Genomic DNA, 13,872 nt, shown 5'->3' on the forward strand with positions numbered 1-13,872 from the left:
GTGTAAACCAGCAGTATTTGGTGTCATTCCTGTGCTCACCCACAATACACTGATTGTACAGGCGTGCTGAACCCACCACACGTGGCTCCCCACCACTGCGTCCATCCCTTGGGTACCATCACCCTCGGGGTGAGCTGGGTGACATCCGTCCCCCTCCCCATGGCACTGGCAGTGGACAGGAGGATGATGAGTCCCTCTTTGCAGAGACAAAGGGAGCAAACCCCTCTCTGTTTGGGAACCCAGCCCCTCGGGGGGGTTAAGGACACAGTGCATGTGCATGGATGCACGCACACATGCGGAGCGACCCCGTTCCGCAGGCTGTGACACTCACCGGCTGTGCCGGAGCTGTTCCACAGCCACTGCCATGGGAAGGGTCCCCACATCCCACCCTGTGTTTGTGACCGAAGCCCTTCCCACCCCTGGTCCAGTTCTGTGCCCGCCCTCCCATCTTTGCATAGGAAACACACGAACAGCAACGAAGCTTCGCGCTCGCCCCGTGCCGGCTCATCCCGACGGAGGGGATGCGGTTCCACTACTTACTCCAAGCTCATGGCCCGGGGGCTTGTGGGGACCCCCTGGCTGCCTCTCATGCAGTAGCTCTCGGTTAAAGCAGTTTTAGTGCTAGACGGGACGAGGAGGACGTTATTTCCAGTTAGCTTTGCGGGCTCTGGGCAGGTCACTTGGTGGTGGCTCCTGTGGTGTGTGAGTGGGGACAGGGAGAGTAAAGAGCGAGTATAAACAGAGAGAGTTCCTTTAGAAAAGAGCCCTGCAGGTTAATTGTTCTTGGGGTTGTTCCGCAGGTTCTTGAGGGTCAGGTGGAGCTGCCGGACCTGGATGTCCTTCTGTGAGAGCTCCTCCTTCAGCCGCCGGATCTCGTCCTGCTGCCGGAAGAACATCCGGAGGAGCTGGAAGGGAATGGATGGAGCTGGAGGGACCGGCCCTGGGGCTTCACCCTCTTGACAGCCCCCCCTGGAGCTGCTTCACAACTCAGCTCCGTCTGCAATACAGCTTGATCTGCTGCTCGCTCAGCTTCAATGAGCATCGGGATACCCCACACATGCAATGTGCCAACTCAGCTCCAGCCAAACAGATTCCATTCGGGACTCAATGCTTCTGCAGCGCCTCCATATGTTGTGCCCAGAGGGTTTTAAGTAAAAAAGAACTCATTTGGGAGCTGAACGCCGCTCCTTTGTGTGCTCTGTGGTGAACGTGAAGCTGGAGGCTTCAAGCCACAAGGAAACACAGTGCCCAGGTGCTGTTTGGGACCTGCAGAGCAGTGGCTGTTCCCATCCCCATCCCCATCCCACGCTGCCTTACCTCATTCTCCGTCCGTGGTGGCACGTTCTCCAGCAGGTCTATGCCATTCACAAGGACGCTCCTCTTCGCCTTCACCGGTGCCTTAAAGACGATTCCGGATGTCTTCTTGTAGCCCTCCTTCAGCGATATCAGGATGGGATCTGTGTGGAGCAGAGAGTGGGGTGCAGGAGGTCAGGGGGGGCCATGGTCCCATCCCGCATCCCTTGTCACCCCCCCCAGGACAGCATCCATGGCTTTACCTCGGTTGACCCCGCTGAGCCATTCATCTGGAGTGAGGGCTGGCTCCGTCCCCGGGGTCATGGGGTAGATGTCCTCTTGGTATGTCTCTGACTGCAGACAGGGGGATAGAAAAGCCACCTCCTTTGTGACTGCTCAGCCTGCCCTGCACATCCTACTGTGCTGCACGTGGTTGTGCTTAACCCTCTCCATTACCAGGGCAGCGGGAGGTGATGGACTGGGGTTTGCATCACTAACTTAGATGAGGAATGCCAGCAAGTCTGGGATGGCAAACACCAAACCCAGCTCCAGTGCTGGGACCAAACCCTGCTCCAGCTCCAAGATACTTCACCAGTAGCCTCACATGAGACAATTCCTAAAATCATTCCTATTGAGCCTAAAGTAACCCTGCTTGGGAATCCCATCATAACCGCAGCCATTGAAGCAGCACAATGGGATCATCCCCATCCCACCCAGCTTGCTCCAGGCCCCCCAGAGGACTCACCCTCCTCGGCACGATCATGGAGATGGGCTCGATGAGCCCCTTGAGCGTGACGAGCTTGTAGAACCGGAAGACCTCGCAGGCCGACACGTCCAGCCCGTACTTGGGCATCACTCCTGTGAGGAGGCACAGGCATAACCAGGGGTGCTGCACCCGGCTGGGCCCCATCCGCCTCCCCAGCACCGAGCACCCCAAACACCCATCTCCAGGTCTCCAATGAATCAATCCCTGCTGTCATCACATTGAGGACATGGGGCACAGACCTTGGTCACCCCAGGGACGTTGGGAAAGGGATGAGCAGCTTTCATTCAGCACAGAGCACCTTTTGTCAGCTGCCTCTTGCACATTGAGGACCAGCAGCTCCATCCTTACCCAGTCCTTTCTGCGGGGCCGGGGAGCGGAACTCCATGAGATAACTCAGGTAGGGCTTTTCCGAGCCGATCTCGTAATAGCGAATGTTCCCATCACCCTGGAGCAGGGAAGAGGGATGGTTTGCAGCACATGAGATTGAGTAAAGCCCATGATAACACCCCCCATCCTTAGGGAAATACAAGCTGGGGATGCTGCAGGCCTACATCACCCAGAGGGATGCATCGCCACCCATTCAACAGTGGTGGGCACCTCTCCAAACTAGGCTTTAGTGGCCAAAGAGCTGCATAACGCTTTGCTGGGGGCTCAGCACAGCCCTGCTCCATGGAGGGTTCCTTTTGCCTCCCCAGGAGGTGCCACAGCGATGGGATGGGATGCGCAGCCCGTACCTTGCCAGCCAAGTACAGCATGTGAGTGTCAGCATCATAGAACGGGAAGAGGAGCCCCGAGAGCCCGTCGATCTCCTCCTCTATCAAGGGCATGGTCAGGTCTTCCTGCAGCAGAGGTAAAAGCCCTTGATTGAGCAGCCATGACCCAGGGCTGGGGCTGGGGCTGGGGCTGGGGGGTCCCGGCACCCACCTGGTCCCAGAGCGCGATCTGCCGCGTGTTCCAGCGCGACACCCCCGTGGTGAGCAGCCGCTTGGTGCTGCCCAGGAACACCACCCGGTTCACGCGGTGGTTCTTGCAGCTCGCCTCCTGCAGCAGGGTTGGGGTGGGAGCAAGGCATGGCTTGGGTTGGAAGGGACCTTAAAGCTCATCCAGCTCCAACCCCTGCTGCCCAAAGGGCAGGGACTCCTTCCACTGGAGCAGCTTGCTCCAAGCCCCTGTGTCCAACCTGGCCTTGAGCACTGCCAGGGATGGGGCAGCCACAGCTTCTCTGGGCACCCTGTGCCAGCGCCTCAGCACCCTCACAGGGAAGAGCTTCTGCCTAAGAGCTCAGCTCAGTCTCCCCTCGGGCAGGTTCAAGCCATTCCCCTTGCCCTGTCCCTACATCCCTTGTCCCAAGCCCCTCTCCAGGTTTCCTGTTGGCCCCTTCAGGCACTTTCTGTGCCACCATCCCCTGATTTCTACTACTCTGCACCAACCCTAAATCAAATAAAACCTCCCAGCTCCTACGCTTGGGATGGGACCATCCCCTCCCCACAGCAGAGTTACCTACGGACCCTGACCCATCCAAACATCCCATCACGAGTACAGGTATTTGAACCCATTTCAGTGTGATTCCTCCCCTGCATCCCGTTTCCATCCCCTGCCTCTCACATCACCCACCTGCAGGACCCTGCCGGAGCGTGGCTCCACCACCCGCAGCTTCTTGTCCTTGCAGGTGGTGGCCAGGAGGCTGCCGTCTGTATTGAAGGACATGCAGAGGATGACGTCCTTGTGGCAGTCGATCATCTTCACCGGCTCCCCTACATCCAGGTTCCAGATGAGGACCTGTGCGAAGCAGGGACGTTATCCTTGTGTCTCCGCTCCTGCTACCTCCTGTTGTGGCTGGAACTGCTCCATCGTCACCCACAGAGCCCCTTCCCCTCCATCCAGGGCTGCCCTGAAGCTGCTGCTTGTGGATCATGGGATCCAGAGACCTCAGAGCAGCTCCAGTGCCTAAAGGGGCTGCAGGAAAGCTGGAGAGGGGCTTGGGACAAGGGCCTGTATGGGCAGGCCAAGGGAGTCTTTGCTCTTATGATGGGGTACAAGAGGGCTGCAGACACTGGGTCTTTTATTCCAGTGCGCAGAATCCTGCTGCCTCCCATGCCCCAAGCAGGGAAATCCTTTGCAAGGGCAGCCCCAGGCAGCAGGAATGGGGCTGGCCAGGACTCACCTTATAGTCATAGCCAGCGCTGAAGAGGATGTTGTTGGTGGTTGGGTGCCACTCCACAAGGCCAACGCGCCGGCTGTGCCCGTACAGCTCCAGGACAGCCTCTGTCATGTTCCTCTTCAGGCCGCCCTCGGGGATCTCCCAGATCCGCACCTACAGGGTAGGATGGGATGGGATTGGGATGGGTCAGGCACCGGGAGGGGTTTGGGAGCCCCAGGATGACCCTGACACCCCCCCAAAGGAGCTCTAAGCTGCTGCATCCCTGCAGTGCCTCAGTACCAGCAGCCTCATCCTGCACCCTAATGGGTGTCCTGAGGTTGATCTGGTCTCCCACAGGGGGGAGAGCTCAGGGAGGGTGATAATTGTTCCACAAGGACAAATATCCCATGGGAGAGCATCAGGAGAGGACAGATGCCATTATCCAAACCAGTCTGAATGGGTACAGATTTGATAGTGAGGGGATAACAGGCATGATGACAGGAAGGGTTTCAAGCAGAGCAATAACCCAGATGGCCCATGGGAGAGGGTAAAGCCATAGTGATGCCCCAGGGGTGAGGCTGCACAGGTCCTCTCCATGCAGGGCAGTATGGAGGGAAGCAGGAGTCTGGAGCAGGATGGGTTGGCAGCATCACTGTGCTCCCCCTGCAGTGGTGTCCCCAGCCTGGGACCAACAGTGACCAAGAGCATCCAAATGCTCTGTTTCCTGCAGCTCGGACTCCATGGGGGCCTGAGCATCCTCCCCTTGATACTGTTGGCCTGAAGCTCCTTACACCTCCTGGAAGGGAGAAGGGAAAGCCCAAAGGTGCAGAACCTGCCCATTAGCAGCACCATGGGATGGGTTCGCACCAGGAGCCATGAGCCCCATTGAGGGGACACCCCCCACCATAGGACAGGGGGGGAATTAACTTCATTTCCCAGGTTTAATGATCCTAGTGAAGGCTTCCCAGTATTCTCCCTCCCTCCCAGCACTTCCTATTCCCCAGCGACTGAATCTAAAGGTTATGACTCAAGCTGGGAGACAGCTCACCATGATTCATGGCCATGATCTGAATCTCTTTTCCCCACTCAATATCCTCCTTGACAAGCTTTCAGCTAATAATAAATGCCAATATACTGAGCTGCAGGAGAGGGTGAGCCATCAGGAGGTAATGCAGTGAAATGCTAAGCATCAGGAGAGGCAGATTTGTAACTGGTTAAGAACTGGATCACCCCAAACCCTGTCTTCTGCCATGCAGGATGGGCAGTGCTGTCTGATCTCTGTTGTACAAAGGCTTTCTTTGTGATGCAGCCTTTGGGATGGACTTGGGTCCAGAAAACAGAGGATGCAAATAACTAACAGCTATATAAAGATGATCTGATTCATCATCCCCCAGCCTTCTGCTCCCATCACTTGATGGATCAGCCCCTGCGGTCCATGAGAGCAAGAGGGATCAATACCAGCATTGCTGTTGGGCTTGGGGAAAATGAAAAGCCCTCGTTGTGCACAGCTCTATGGCTTATTTGCATGGGGGACATAGGAAGAGCAGCGCTGGGATGAGAAGTGATGCTGGGGACAAGCAAAGGAGCTGCCCCTGCACCATGACTGCGCCTATGGCTCTGCAGTGATCTCTTTTCCCCTCTGCTCCAGAGGTGGTTGATCCATCCCCTACCCGCAGTGCCTAAGCTGGGTATATTAAAGGCAGGAGGTGCATGGGGCACAGAGCTCACCGAGGTGTCTTCGGAGCAGGATGCGATGATGTTCTCAATGAAGGGATTCCACTTGATGTCCAGCACATTGCCCTGGTGGCCACAGACTTTGGGGTAGTTCGGTTCGATCCGGCCTGTCTGTAAAAAGAGGACAAAGAAGTGACCAATTTGGTCTTTTCAAGGCTGGAGCCTCAGGGGAGCGAGGTCCCCAGCACATCCCCGGATGGGGCTTTTGGCTGGAGGAGACACCCAGCCAAGCCAGGCATTGGTTTTCCCCTGTGAATATTCCATCTGAAACCACAGGCAAAGGGGCTGGAAGGGGCTCGAGAGGCTCTAAACCAACCCTCAGGTCTCCAGGTGGATCAACCATTGGGCCATGCGTGAAGCAGTTGGTACTTTCATCCCAAACTATGGAAGCAGTGTTGAGCAAGGTGTGTGCACTCCGCAGGCCAAATCCTGAGGGACTTTGGGATCAACATTTAATGATGCCAATCACCCAACCATGACCCCACTTGATGGGATCCTTCCACACAGATGGACATCCTTAGGGATGATCCAGTCCTGACGTCCCGGCAGAGCTCCATAGCAGGGGACAGTGCTCAGCCTCCCATCAAGGCCCCCATCCCCAGTGGGTTGCAGGGACCCTGCAGGGTCACCCCATCACCTTTCCTTCCCCTGTGCTGGCTCTGTGCCGCAGTGGGAGGTGCTGGCATGCCTGGAACGTGCAGGATAAAGTAGGTCAGCCTGGTAGAGCCACTAAATATTTGATGGCCCTTCCAGCACTGACCTCCTCCCGCATCGAGCTCCTGCATCCGCTTAACACGATCAGAGCCGTGCTGCGGGTACCACGCTGCACCTTTACCACCCACAGCAAAGGGCAGTGGGCAGGAGGGCCCCAAGCAGCCAGATGAGACCCAGGGGCTCCCCCTGCACTGTTGCTGATGGGGAGGTTAATTTGGATGAATCAGCTCCCAGGGAGATGGGGCTGCTAATCGCTGCAGCACTGCATGGAATCACAGAAGGGGTTGGGTTGGAAGGGACCTTAAAGCGCATCCAGTTCCAGCCCCCTGCAATGAGCAGGGATGCCTTCATCCAGATCAGGTTGCCCAGAACCACATCCAGCCTGGTTTGAATGTCTCCAGGGATGGGGCATCCACCAAATGCATGGTTGGTGGTGAACTCAAAGCAGTGAGCAACGCAGGGCCAGAGGAGGGATGGAGATGCAGAAAACCATCACTCTGGGTGCTGAGAATTACAGGCAAACACAACCCTCCCCACGCCTACTTCATTGATTTAAAAGCACTTTCTGTAAGCTTTATTATTAGAGCAAAAAGCCAGTTCTTGGTTAAATTGCTGCAACATCTCTAAGTCATCCCTTGGACACAACCCACATATATAAGATAAGAACTAGGCTGGCCTTAAAACACCGGGGACTCAGTTATATGGGTGGTTTGTGATCGAGTTAAAGGGATAAAAATAGCTGCCTTCAGGACATGGCCAAAGGGACACCTCCAGCTCCATCACTGGTGGGGTACCAGGCTCATTGCTCCCCTCTGCCCCTGGATGCATAGAACCATGGAGTGGTTATGTCCCCACATAACACAAATCAAGTGCTCCTCATTGCTCCAGCTAAGGGAGGGCTTTGAGGGGCTGAAGTTCCTGCAAGATCTGCTCCTTCAGGCCCATGCTATGGGTTACATCGGAGCCGCTGGAGCCTGGCACGTTCTCACTGGAGGGATGGAATCTGGGTCACCAAGCTTCTCCTGGGCAGGGATCAGGGATCCAGCGATTAGGATTCACCGCGGCTTAAAGCACAGCTGCTGGCAAGGTCCTTCTAAGAGTGGTTAAATGGGAAACTGCAGCATGAATCCCTTATTCCCATGGGGTTTCCTTCTTCTTTCTTTTACTTGGCTCCTTGTCCTCTTCCATTTGCCCTGGGCTCGGGCATAACCCACCCCTGCTCTTGCACCATCCCTTGCTGCAGCATCTCCTGCATCCTCACTGCATTCAACTTAATTTTAACCAAAACCTCTTGATTTCTTGGTCAGAAACCCTCCCTTGTAACCAAAGCGTGTTTCGTCCTCTTGAAAGCCTAATGAATTTTGACATTCCCATCAAATCTACTGGGCAAAGGGAATCAGTCGACTGGTTGCTTGGAATTAAAGTGATTGTGCATTAACTTATGCTGTTAAAAGGTCTGTCCGCCTGGAATTTACCAGCTGCTCCATGAATTCCTGCTCCAGACAGCGAGTTAATAATGGCATCCTTAATGCAAATAGGAAAATAAGGGGAAAGCTGGATAATTGGAGCCGTTTGGGGAAGGGATGTCTGCTGGTGTGCTTAATGTAATAACCGATCAAGCTGTGCTTTGCATCCCATTAATTCACAGGAGGGCTGCTGGAGGCAGAGCTGCGATGGTGCTGCATGGGAATGCTGGGGTTAGGTATTGAGGTGTTCTCAGTGAAAAGCATCATTTTCCTAACTCTTCCCCTCCATCCCTTTTGGAAAACTCAGTTTAGTGGAAAACTGACTTTTGGGGGGATGAAATCTGCTTTTTAGGCTCTGCATTGGGGAGGCTTCATTTGTATTTCAATGAAGGGCTTGTCTTCAATGATTTCCTTTGTGTTAAAGCCCATGTACTCTCAGTGCTTGGTCAGGCCATGCCCCTCCTTGGATCTCGCTTTTGCAGGGGGTCACTGGCTCCCAGCATGGAGATCTATGTCCTGGGGGATCCTGGAGGTGCTGGGGGGCATTGCCCCACTTCTGGTGTGACAGCATCTTCCCAAGGGGCTGTCTCTGCCTCTGAGTAAAAGGAAGCATTAAAATCCAATGGTGATGTGTGCTTTAATGTATTGCCCTTCCCATGGGATGCTCCAGGGTTTGCAGTGCCAATGGTGGAATCCAGGCAAAGAAAAGCCTCCTGGAGGGGATGAGGAGCTGGGGGCACTGAAGGGACCATCCCTCTGGCCATAGCATCATCCAGAGGCACCGGCGCCAGAGGCTTGGGTCACCCTGGCAGAGCTGTCACAAAGTCACTTGGTTTTACCTCTAGAATCCCAAACTGATTTAAAATAGAGCCAATAAGAGCCAAATCTGGGGCTTTAACCAGGAAAATGCCCCTTTAGCTGCTCGATAGTGTCAGAAATGTGCACTTCGATCACTGCTGCCCATCTGGGGTGAAGCTGCCAGGTCAATGCAGGGAATAAAGCACATTAGTAGCTGACAGGAGGCAGGTTGGGGACCAGGGCTGAGGGTGGCAGCTCAGATCCGAGCCAGGCTGTTTGCTGATGGGTTCAGGCTCTCTGAGCGAGCCAAAGTGATGCTGTCGGTGGCTGGAGGAGGAGGTGGGAGCAGGATCCGGGCTCTTCATCCATCCCTGCCCTGAAACTGGCCCTGATGCAGGTTCCATCACACCAACAGGTAACAGCCCCCGAAGGGAAGGGGGGGGACCTGGTGTAACCTGCCCTAACTAGAAGGAGGCTCCTGAGTTAGGAATGAGCCTTGTGTTCAGTGCCCATCACAGAGCGGCTGATGGGGATGCGATCCCGTGTCCCATGCAAGGGAATGAATGAGAGTGGGACCTGCTCTAGTGGAAGGTGTCCCTGCCCATGGCAGAGGGCTGGAACTGGATGAGCTTTAAGTTCCCTTCAACCCAAACAATTCCAGGATTCCATGTATTTCCTAAACCCGGCTTTGCACCAGCTTCCCTGGAAATCCAAACCCAGAACATTCCCCAGCCCTTCCATTTCCTACCTCAAACCAGTTGTGCATGGAACACTTGACAGGAACAGCAGTGTCCATGCAGCATTGATGCCAGCTCCTCCTGGCTGGGGAGCATCCCCAAGGAAGGAGCCCGAGGTCACCCTTCCCCACCCAGCAGCTTCCCCTGAATGCTCCCTAATCCCTTATTAGCTTGTAGAGGGATCAGGGAAGCGCTGCCTGAGCCGTAGGGGATTTAGAGGGTTTCCCAGGAAATCCTTGAGCACACACGAGTCTCCAGTGGCTGAGATTAAGAGTAAATACATTTAGTGCTGTGTTTTTAAAGGCCTCTCCTATTTGAGAGCCAAAGGGGAGGAGGTTACACCGATTCCCCTGACCTGGGGCAGATCCCTGGATGGTTTCGGTACATGGGAAGCTCGCCGCAGGTTAACTCCTCATTAGGAACCAAGCCAAATGGAACCAGCAAAAGCAACAGGGAAATGGGACAAACCCTTGGCAAGGACCCAGAAGACCCATTGCCATGGAGCGGGGCTGCTTCAGCATCGCCCCATGGAGTAGCAGGGCCCAGCCCCTGGGATGGGGGAGCAAGCAGAGGGCTCCGGGCCCATCTGGGCATCACATCTGCACCACAGATGTTGAAGCAAAGAGTGTGAGAGCCCGAATGCAAGGGAGGTGTTGCACCAAGAGGCAGCGTTTGCTGCCCCCAGCACTCGTGCAGTTGCACACAGAATTCCCCAAGGGAATTCCCACTTGCAGGTGGAAGGATGCTGCTATTGCTCCAACGATTGAATAGAGATGCCCCAAGCCTTTCTCCACCTTCACTGCTATTCCCTTGCATCCTCCCTTATGCCAGGATGCTCATCCAGCCTCCAGCAGTGCAAACCACCAGATGGGAGCCATTCATGGCCAGCCAAGACTGAGGAGATTGGTCAATCCCAGTGGGATCATCCCCTGGGAGGGATGGGACACACAGCTGACCTGCCTGGAAGCTGCTCCAGGGATTCGCAGTCCTATCAATCCACTCAGAAACCCAACCCCAAAGAAATCCATGCATGGAATAAACAACATTGTCCATGGAAACACCAATTCCAGGCATGGGAAAGGTCTGAGAGGGCTTTTGGGTCCTGCAGGGAGTAACCTGGTTGTTGTGGACACGCTGCCAAGCTTCCTGACTGCTCCTGTGGGTGGGAACAGGGAGTAAAGCACGAAGCCAAGAAGGAAACTGGGAAAGCTCAGCTCAGGCTCTGGCACCTGAGAGAAGCAGAGATTCCACCTCCAGGAGAGCAACACCAGCAGTGAGAGCAGCCTGGAGCACCTGGGAGATGCCAGCAGGGAAGGGGATGGGATGTGCCCTGTGCATCCTCCAGTACTGTATCCCTTACAACCACTCCTGGCCATCCTCATCCTCCACACCTTGAGCAAACAGCATCAGCCCCCGTGCCTCAGTTTCCCCAAGTGATGCTATCCCTGTCTCAGGGTTGCTTTGGGATAAACAGCCCCAGATTTGCCATGTTAATCACCATAAAATAATCACATCCACGTATAAGCCTCATTACCCTTTTTGTTATCCACTTAAGCCGTGGAAATCATAAAGCAGGGAAAGAAATCACCGCTGCTTCATGCTATTCTGGGGGAGAAGGAGGTTTTATCTCCGTTCCTCCTTTTGCATGGCTAGAAATGGGGTTCAACGGAACAGATGCGCCCCATCTCACCCTCATTGCCTGTGCGGCATCCCTGCTGCCCTGGGAACAAAGCGGCGCTTTATCCCGGCGAGGACAGGCTCTAACCGGCAGAGGGGGCCGGCAATTGCCGCTTGGGCTGCGCTCCATGGGCCCGACCCAAGGCTTTGCCGCAAATAGGGCGGCATCAATGGGGACAGGATCCCTATTTCCCCTCCCAAGCTCCTGCTGGTCCAAGGACCCCGTTTTCAATCTGATCACCAGCGTTGAAACCTCGAATTGATGCTTTTTGACTGATCCAGGTGCTTCCACCCAGACGAGTCCCAGCTCTGGGCTTCCCACAGCTGCTCTCCTGTTGTCTCCTTGATAAAGGCAAGGACATGGGATAACGGAGCAGCGCTGCTGATGTGTCAGTTCTTTCTGTAAGCCCCAGGCCTCTTTGTTTTATGGCCAGCTCCAGGTTAAAGCAGGAGCCTCCTGCAGACTACGAGGGAAGTTCACAGGGAAAAATAGGTAGCACAGAGCACAGGAGGCTCCTGTGTCCTCAGTTTAAAGATAGAAAACCTCCAAGGACATGAGAATTAGTTCATTGTATAGAGAAACAGAGAGAAACCTGCTGGTGCTCTGAAGCGCAGCAGAAGCAATGAGAGCAGACGTGTGATGAGTGCGTCTGTTCTCTGCCCAGCCTTGGCACAGAGCTGTCCCTATGGACGGGACGTGCACAGGGCTCCCATGGGTGATGCTGGGAGCACACAGGCAGAGCAGATGCCACCAGGAGCCTGAGCCAAGCCAGAGCCAGGGCAGGATGCCTGGAGCACACATCCTGCTCCTCCTGCTCGCCAGCTGCTGGCCTGGGGGTGTTCATTGAATCCCAGCCTGGTTTGGGTTGGAAGGGACCTCAAACCCCACCCAGCTCCAACCCCTGCAATGGACAGGGACCCCTTCCACTGGAGCAGCTTGCTCCAAGCCCCTGTGTCCAACCTGGCCTTGAGCACTGCCAGGGATGGGGCAGCCACAGCTTCTCTGGGCACCCTGTGCCAGCGCCTCAGCACCCTCACAGGGAAGAGCTTCTGCCTAAGAGCTCAGCTCAGTCTCCCCTCGGGCAGGTTCAAGCCATTCCCCTTGGCCTGTCCCTACAGGCTCTTGTCCCCAGCCCCTCTCCAGGTTCCCTGCAGCCCCTTTAGGCACTGGAGCTGCATTAAGGTCTCCCCTTCAGGAGCCTTCTCTTCTCCAGGCTGACCCAGCCCAGCTCTCTCAGCCTGGCTCCAGAGCAGAGCTGCTCCAGCCCTCACAGCACCTCCATGGCCCCCTCTGGACTCACTCCAGCAGCTCCACGTCCCTCTGGTGCTGTTGAACGCAGAGCTGCAGGTCTGGGACCCTTGGGATCAGCCATGGGGCTGTCACCTCCATGAGCAGCCTTGTACCAGCTCCTCTGGCTGCAGTGATGGGCATCAGTGTCCCACGCACACAGTGGGGCTCAGCCCATAGCACACACCATAGCACAGCCCCACAAACAGCTCCCAACCAACCCCATCTGTGATGTGAACAGCCTTGGAGTTCAGCTTCCTATGGGTAAACAGAGACTCCCCTTTCCTGCTCCGGCTTCCTCCAGGCACGCAGGCAGATAACATTGTCTGGCTGTGCAAAACAAGCTCCCTTCATCCCCAGAAGACAGAAACAAACCCCTCCTGCAGCAGGGCAGGTGGTGCCAAGCACCCTTCCCCTGCCTAAAGGAAGCCCTGCAGCACCCAGAGCAAGCTGCATTGCAGCCCACTCCCCTTAAAGCAGCTCCCAGCATCCTTCCACACCCCAACACCATTGAAATCAAGCTCATTCAATCACACACAGCTGAAACGGATCCACAGATGGAGGGAGCTTCCTTCTCCCTGGCTGTTTTGGCCAACCCCAGGTAAGGCAAAGCCGGTGCTGCCTGAGGCACCTATGGGAACGCTTCCTTTCTCCCAAGAAAAGCCTGGGAATGCCATAAAATGCACCCTGGAGTGTTTGGAAGGCCAGAAGGAGGTGAAGGATCACCCATGGGGCTTTGTGCTGTCAATGGGGATGCTGCATTTCAGTGTTGGCACTAAGGGATGTGTGAGATTGGGCTTTGCTCAGCCTCTTGCTGACTCACAACACAGGGATGTTTCTCCCTGCAGCTGAATTTGGGACCAAATCCTTCTGCTGCTTCCCTTTGGGAAGCAAATCCTCTTCTTCCCGAGCCTGAGCACGAGCTCTCCTTCGCCCCCTCTCCAGGGATATCTATAGCACAAAACCCTTGCAGGGATGGGGAGAAGCTGGATCCCAATGGAACCTGGGGTCGTGCACCGCATGGACAGGCTCGGGAGGGATGGGGAACACAGAGCAGCCGCGCTCCATCTCTCCAACCTCCTCAGGTCACGGAAGGGGATGCGCATCCCTGCGTGGCTATGGGGGTCCATGAGGAACCAGCCTCTGCTCTGCAGGCAGAGGAGCATATGGCCCAGCGTATGCAAATGCTTTGTCACTTGAAGCAGAAAGCAGAGGGGTTTCTGGTGAGCGTTTCTGAGCAGAACAGAGGGCAGACGTGG

General features: G+C 55.6%; 1 protein-coding gene across 1 annotated transcript in view; it reads right to left on the reverse strand.

Annotated features, from left to right (window-relative positions):
* Positions 1-335: 335 nt before the first annotated feature.
* CORO2B (coronin 2B) overlaps positions 336-13,872 on the reverse strand; it is a 33,024-nt gene continuing 19,487 nt past the window's right edge. The window contains exons 3-12 of the mRNA XM_061371118.1: positions 5,928-6,044; positions 4,224-4,373; positions 3,674-3,838; positions 2,984-3,100; positions 2,794-2,898; positions 2,408-2,504; positions 2,039-2,151; positions 1,557-1,647; positions 1,318-1,457; positions 336-905 (exon numbers count right to left, since the gene is read on the reverse strand). Coding sequence (XP_061227102.1) covers positions 774-905; positions 1,318-1,457; positions 1,557-1,647; positions 2,039-2,151; positions 2,408-2,504; positions 2,794-2,898; positions 2,984-3,100; positions 3,674-3,838; positions 4,224-4,373; positions 5,928-6,044 — 1,227 coding nt within the window. The 3' untranslated portion in view covers positions 336-773. The remainder of the gene's footprint in view (positions 906-1,317; positions 1,458-1,556; positions 1,648-2,038; positions 2,152-2,407; positions 2,505-2,793; positions 2,899-2,983; positions 3,101-3,673; positions 3,839-4,223; positions 4,374-5,927; positions 6,045-13,872) is intronic.

This window comes from Neopsephotus bourkii, unplaced genomic scaffold (genome assembly GCF_033783945.1).
Source record: "Neopsephotus bourkii isolate Nb327-2 ecotype Australia unplaced genomic scaffold, CSIRO-AGI_Nbou_v1 NB_1572, whole genome shotgun sequence".
In the NCBI taxonomy this organism is placed as follows: domain Eukaryota; kingdom Metazoa; phylum Chordata; class Aves; order Psittaciformes; family Psittacidae; genus Neopsephotus; species Neopsephotus bourkii.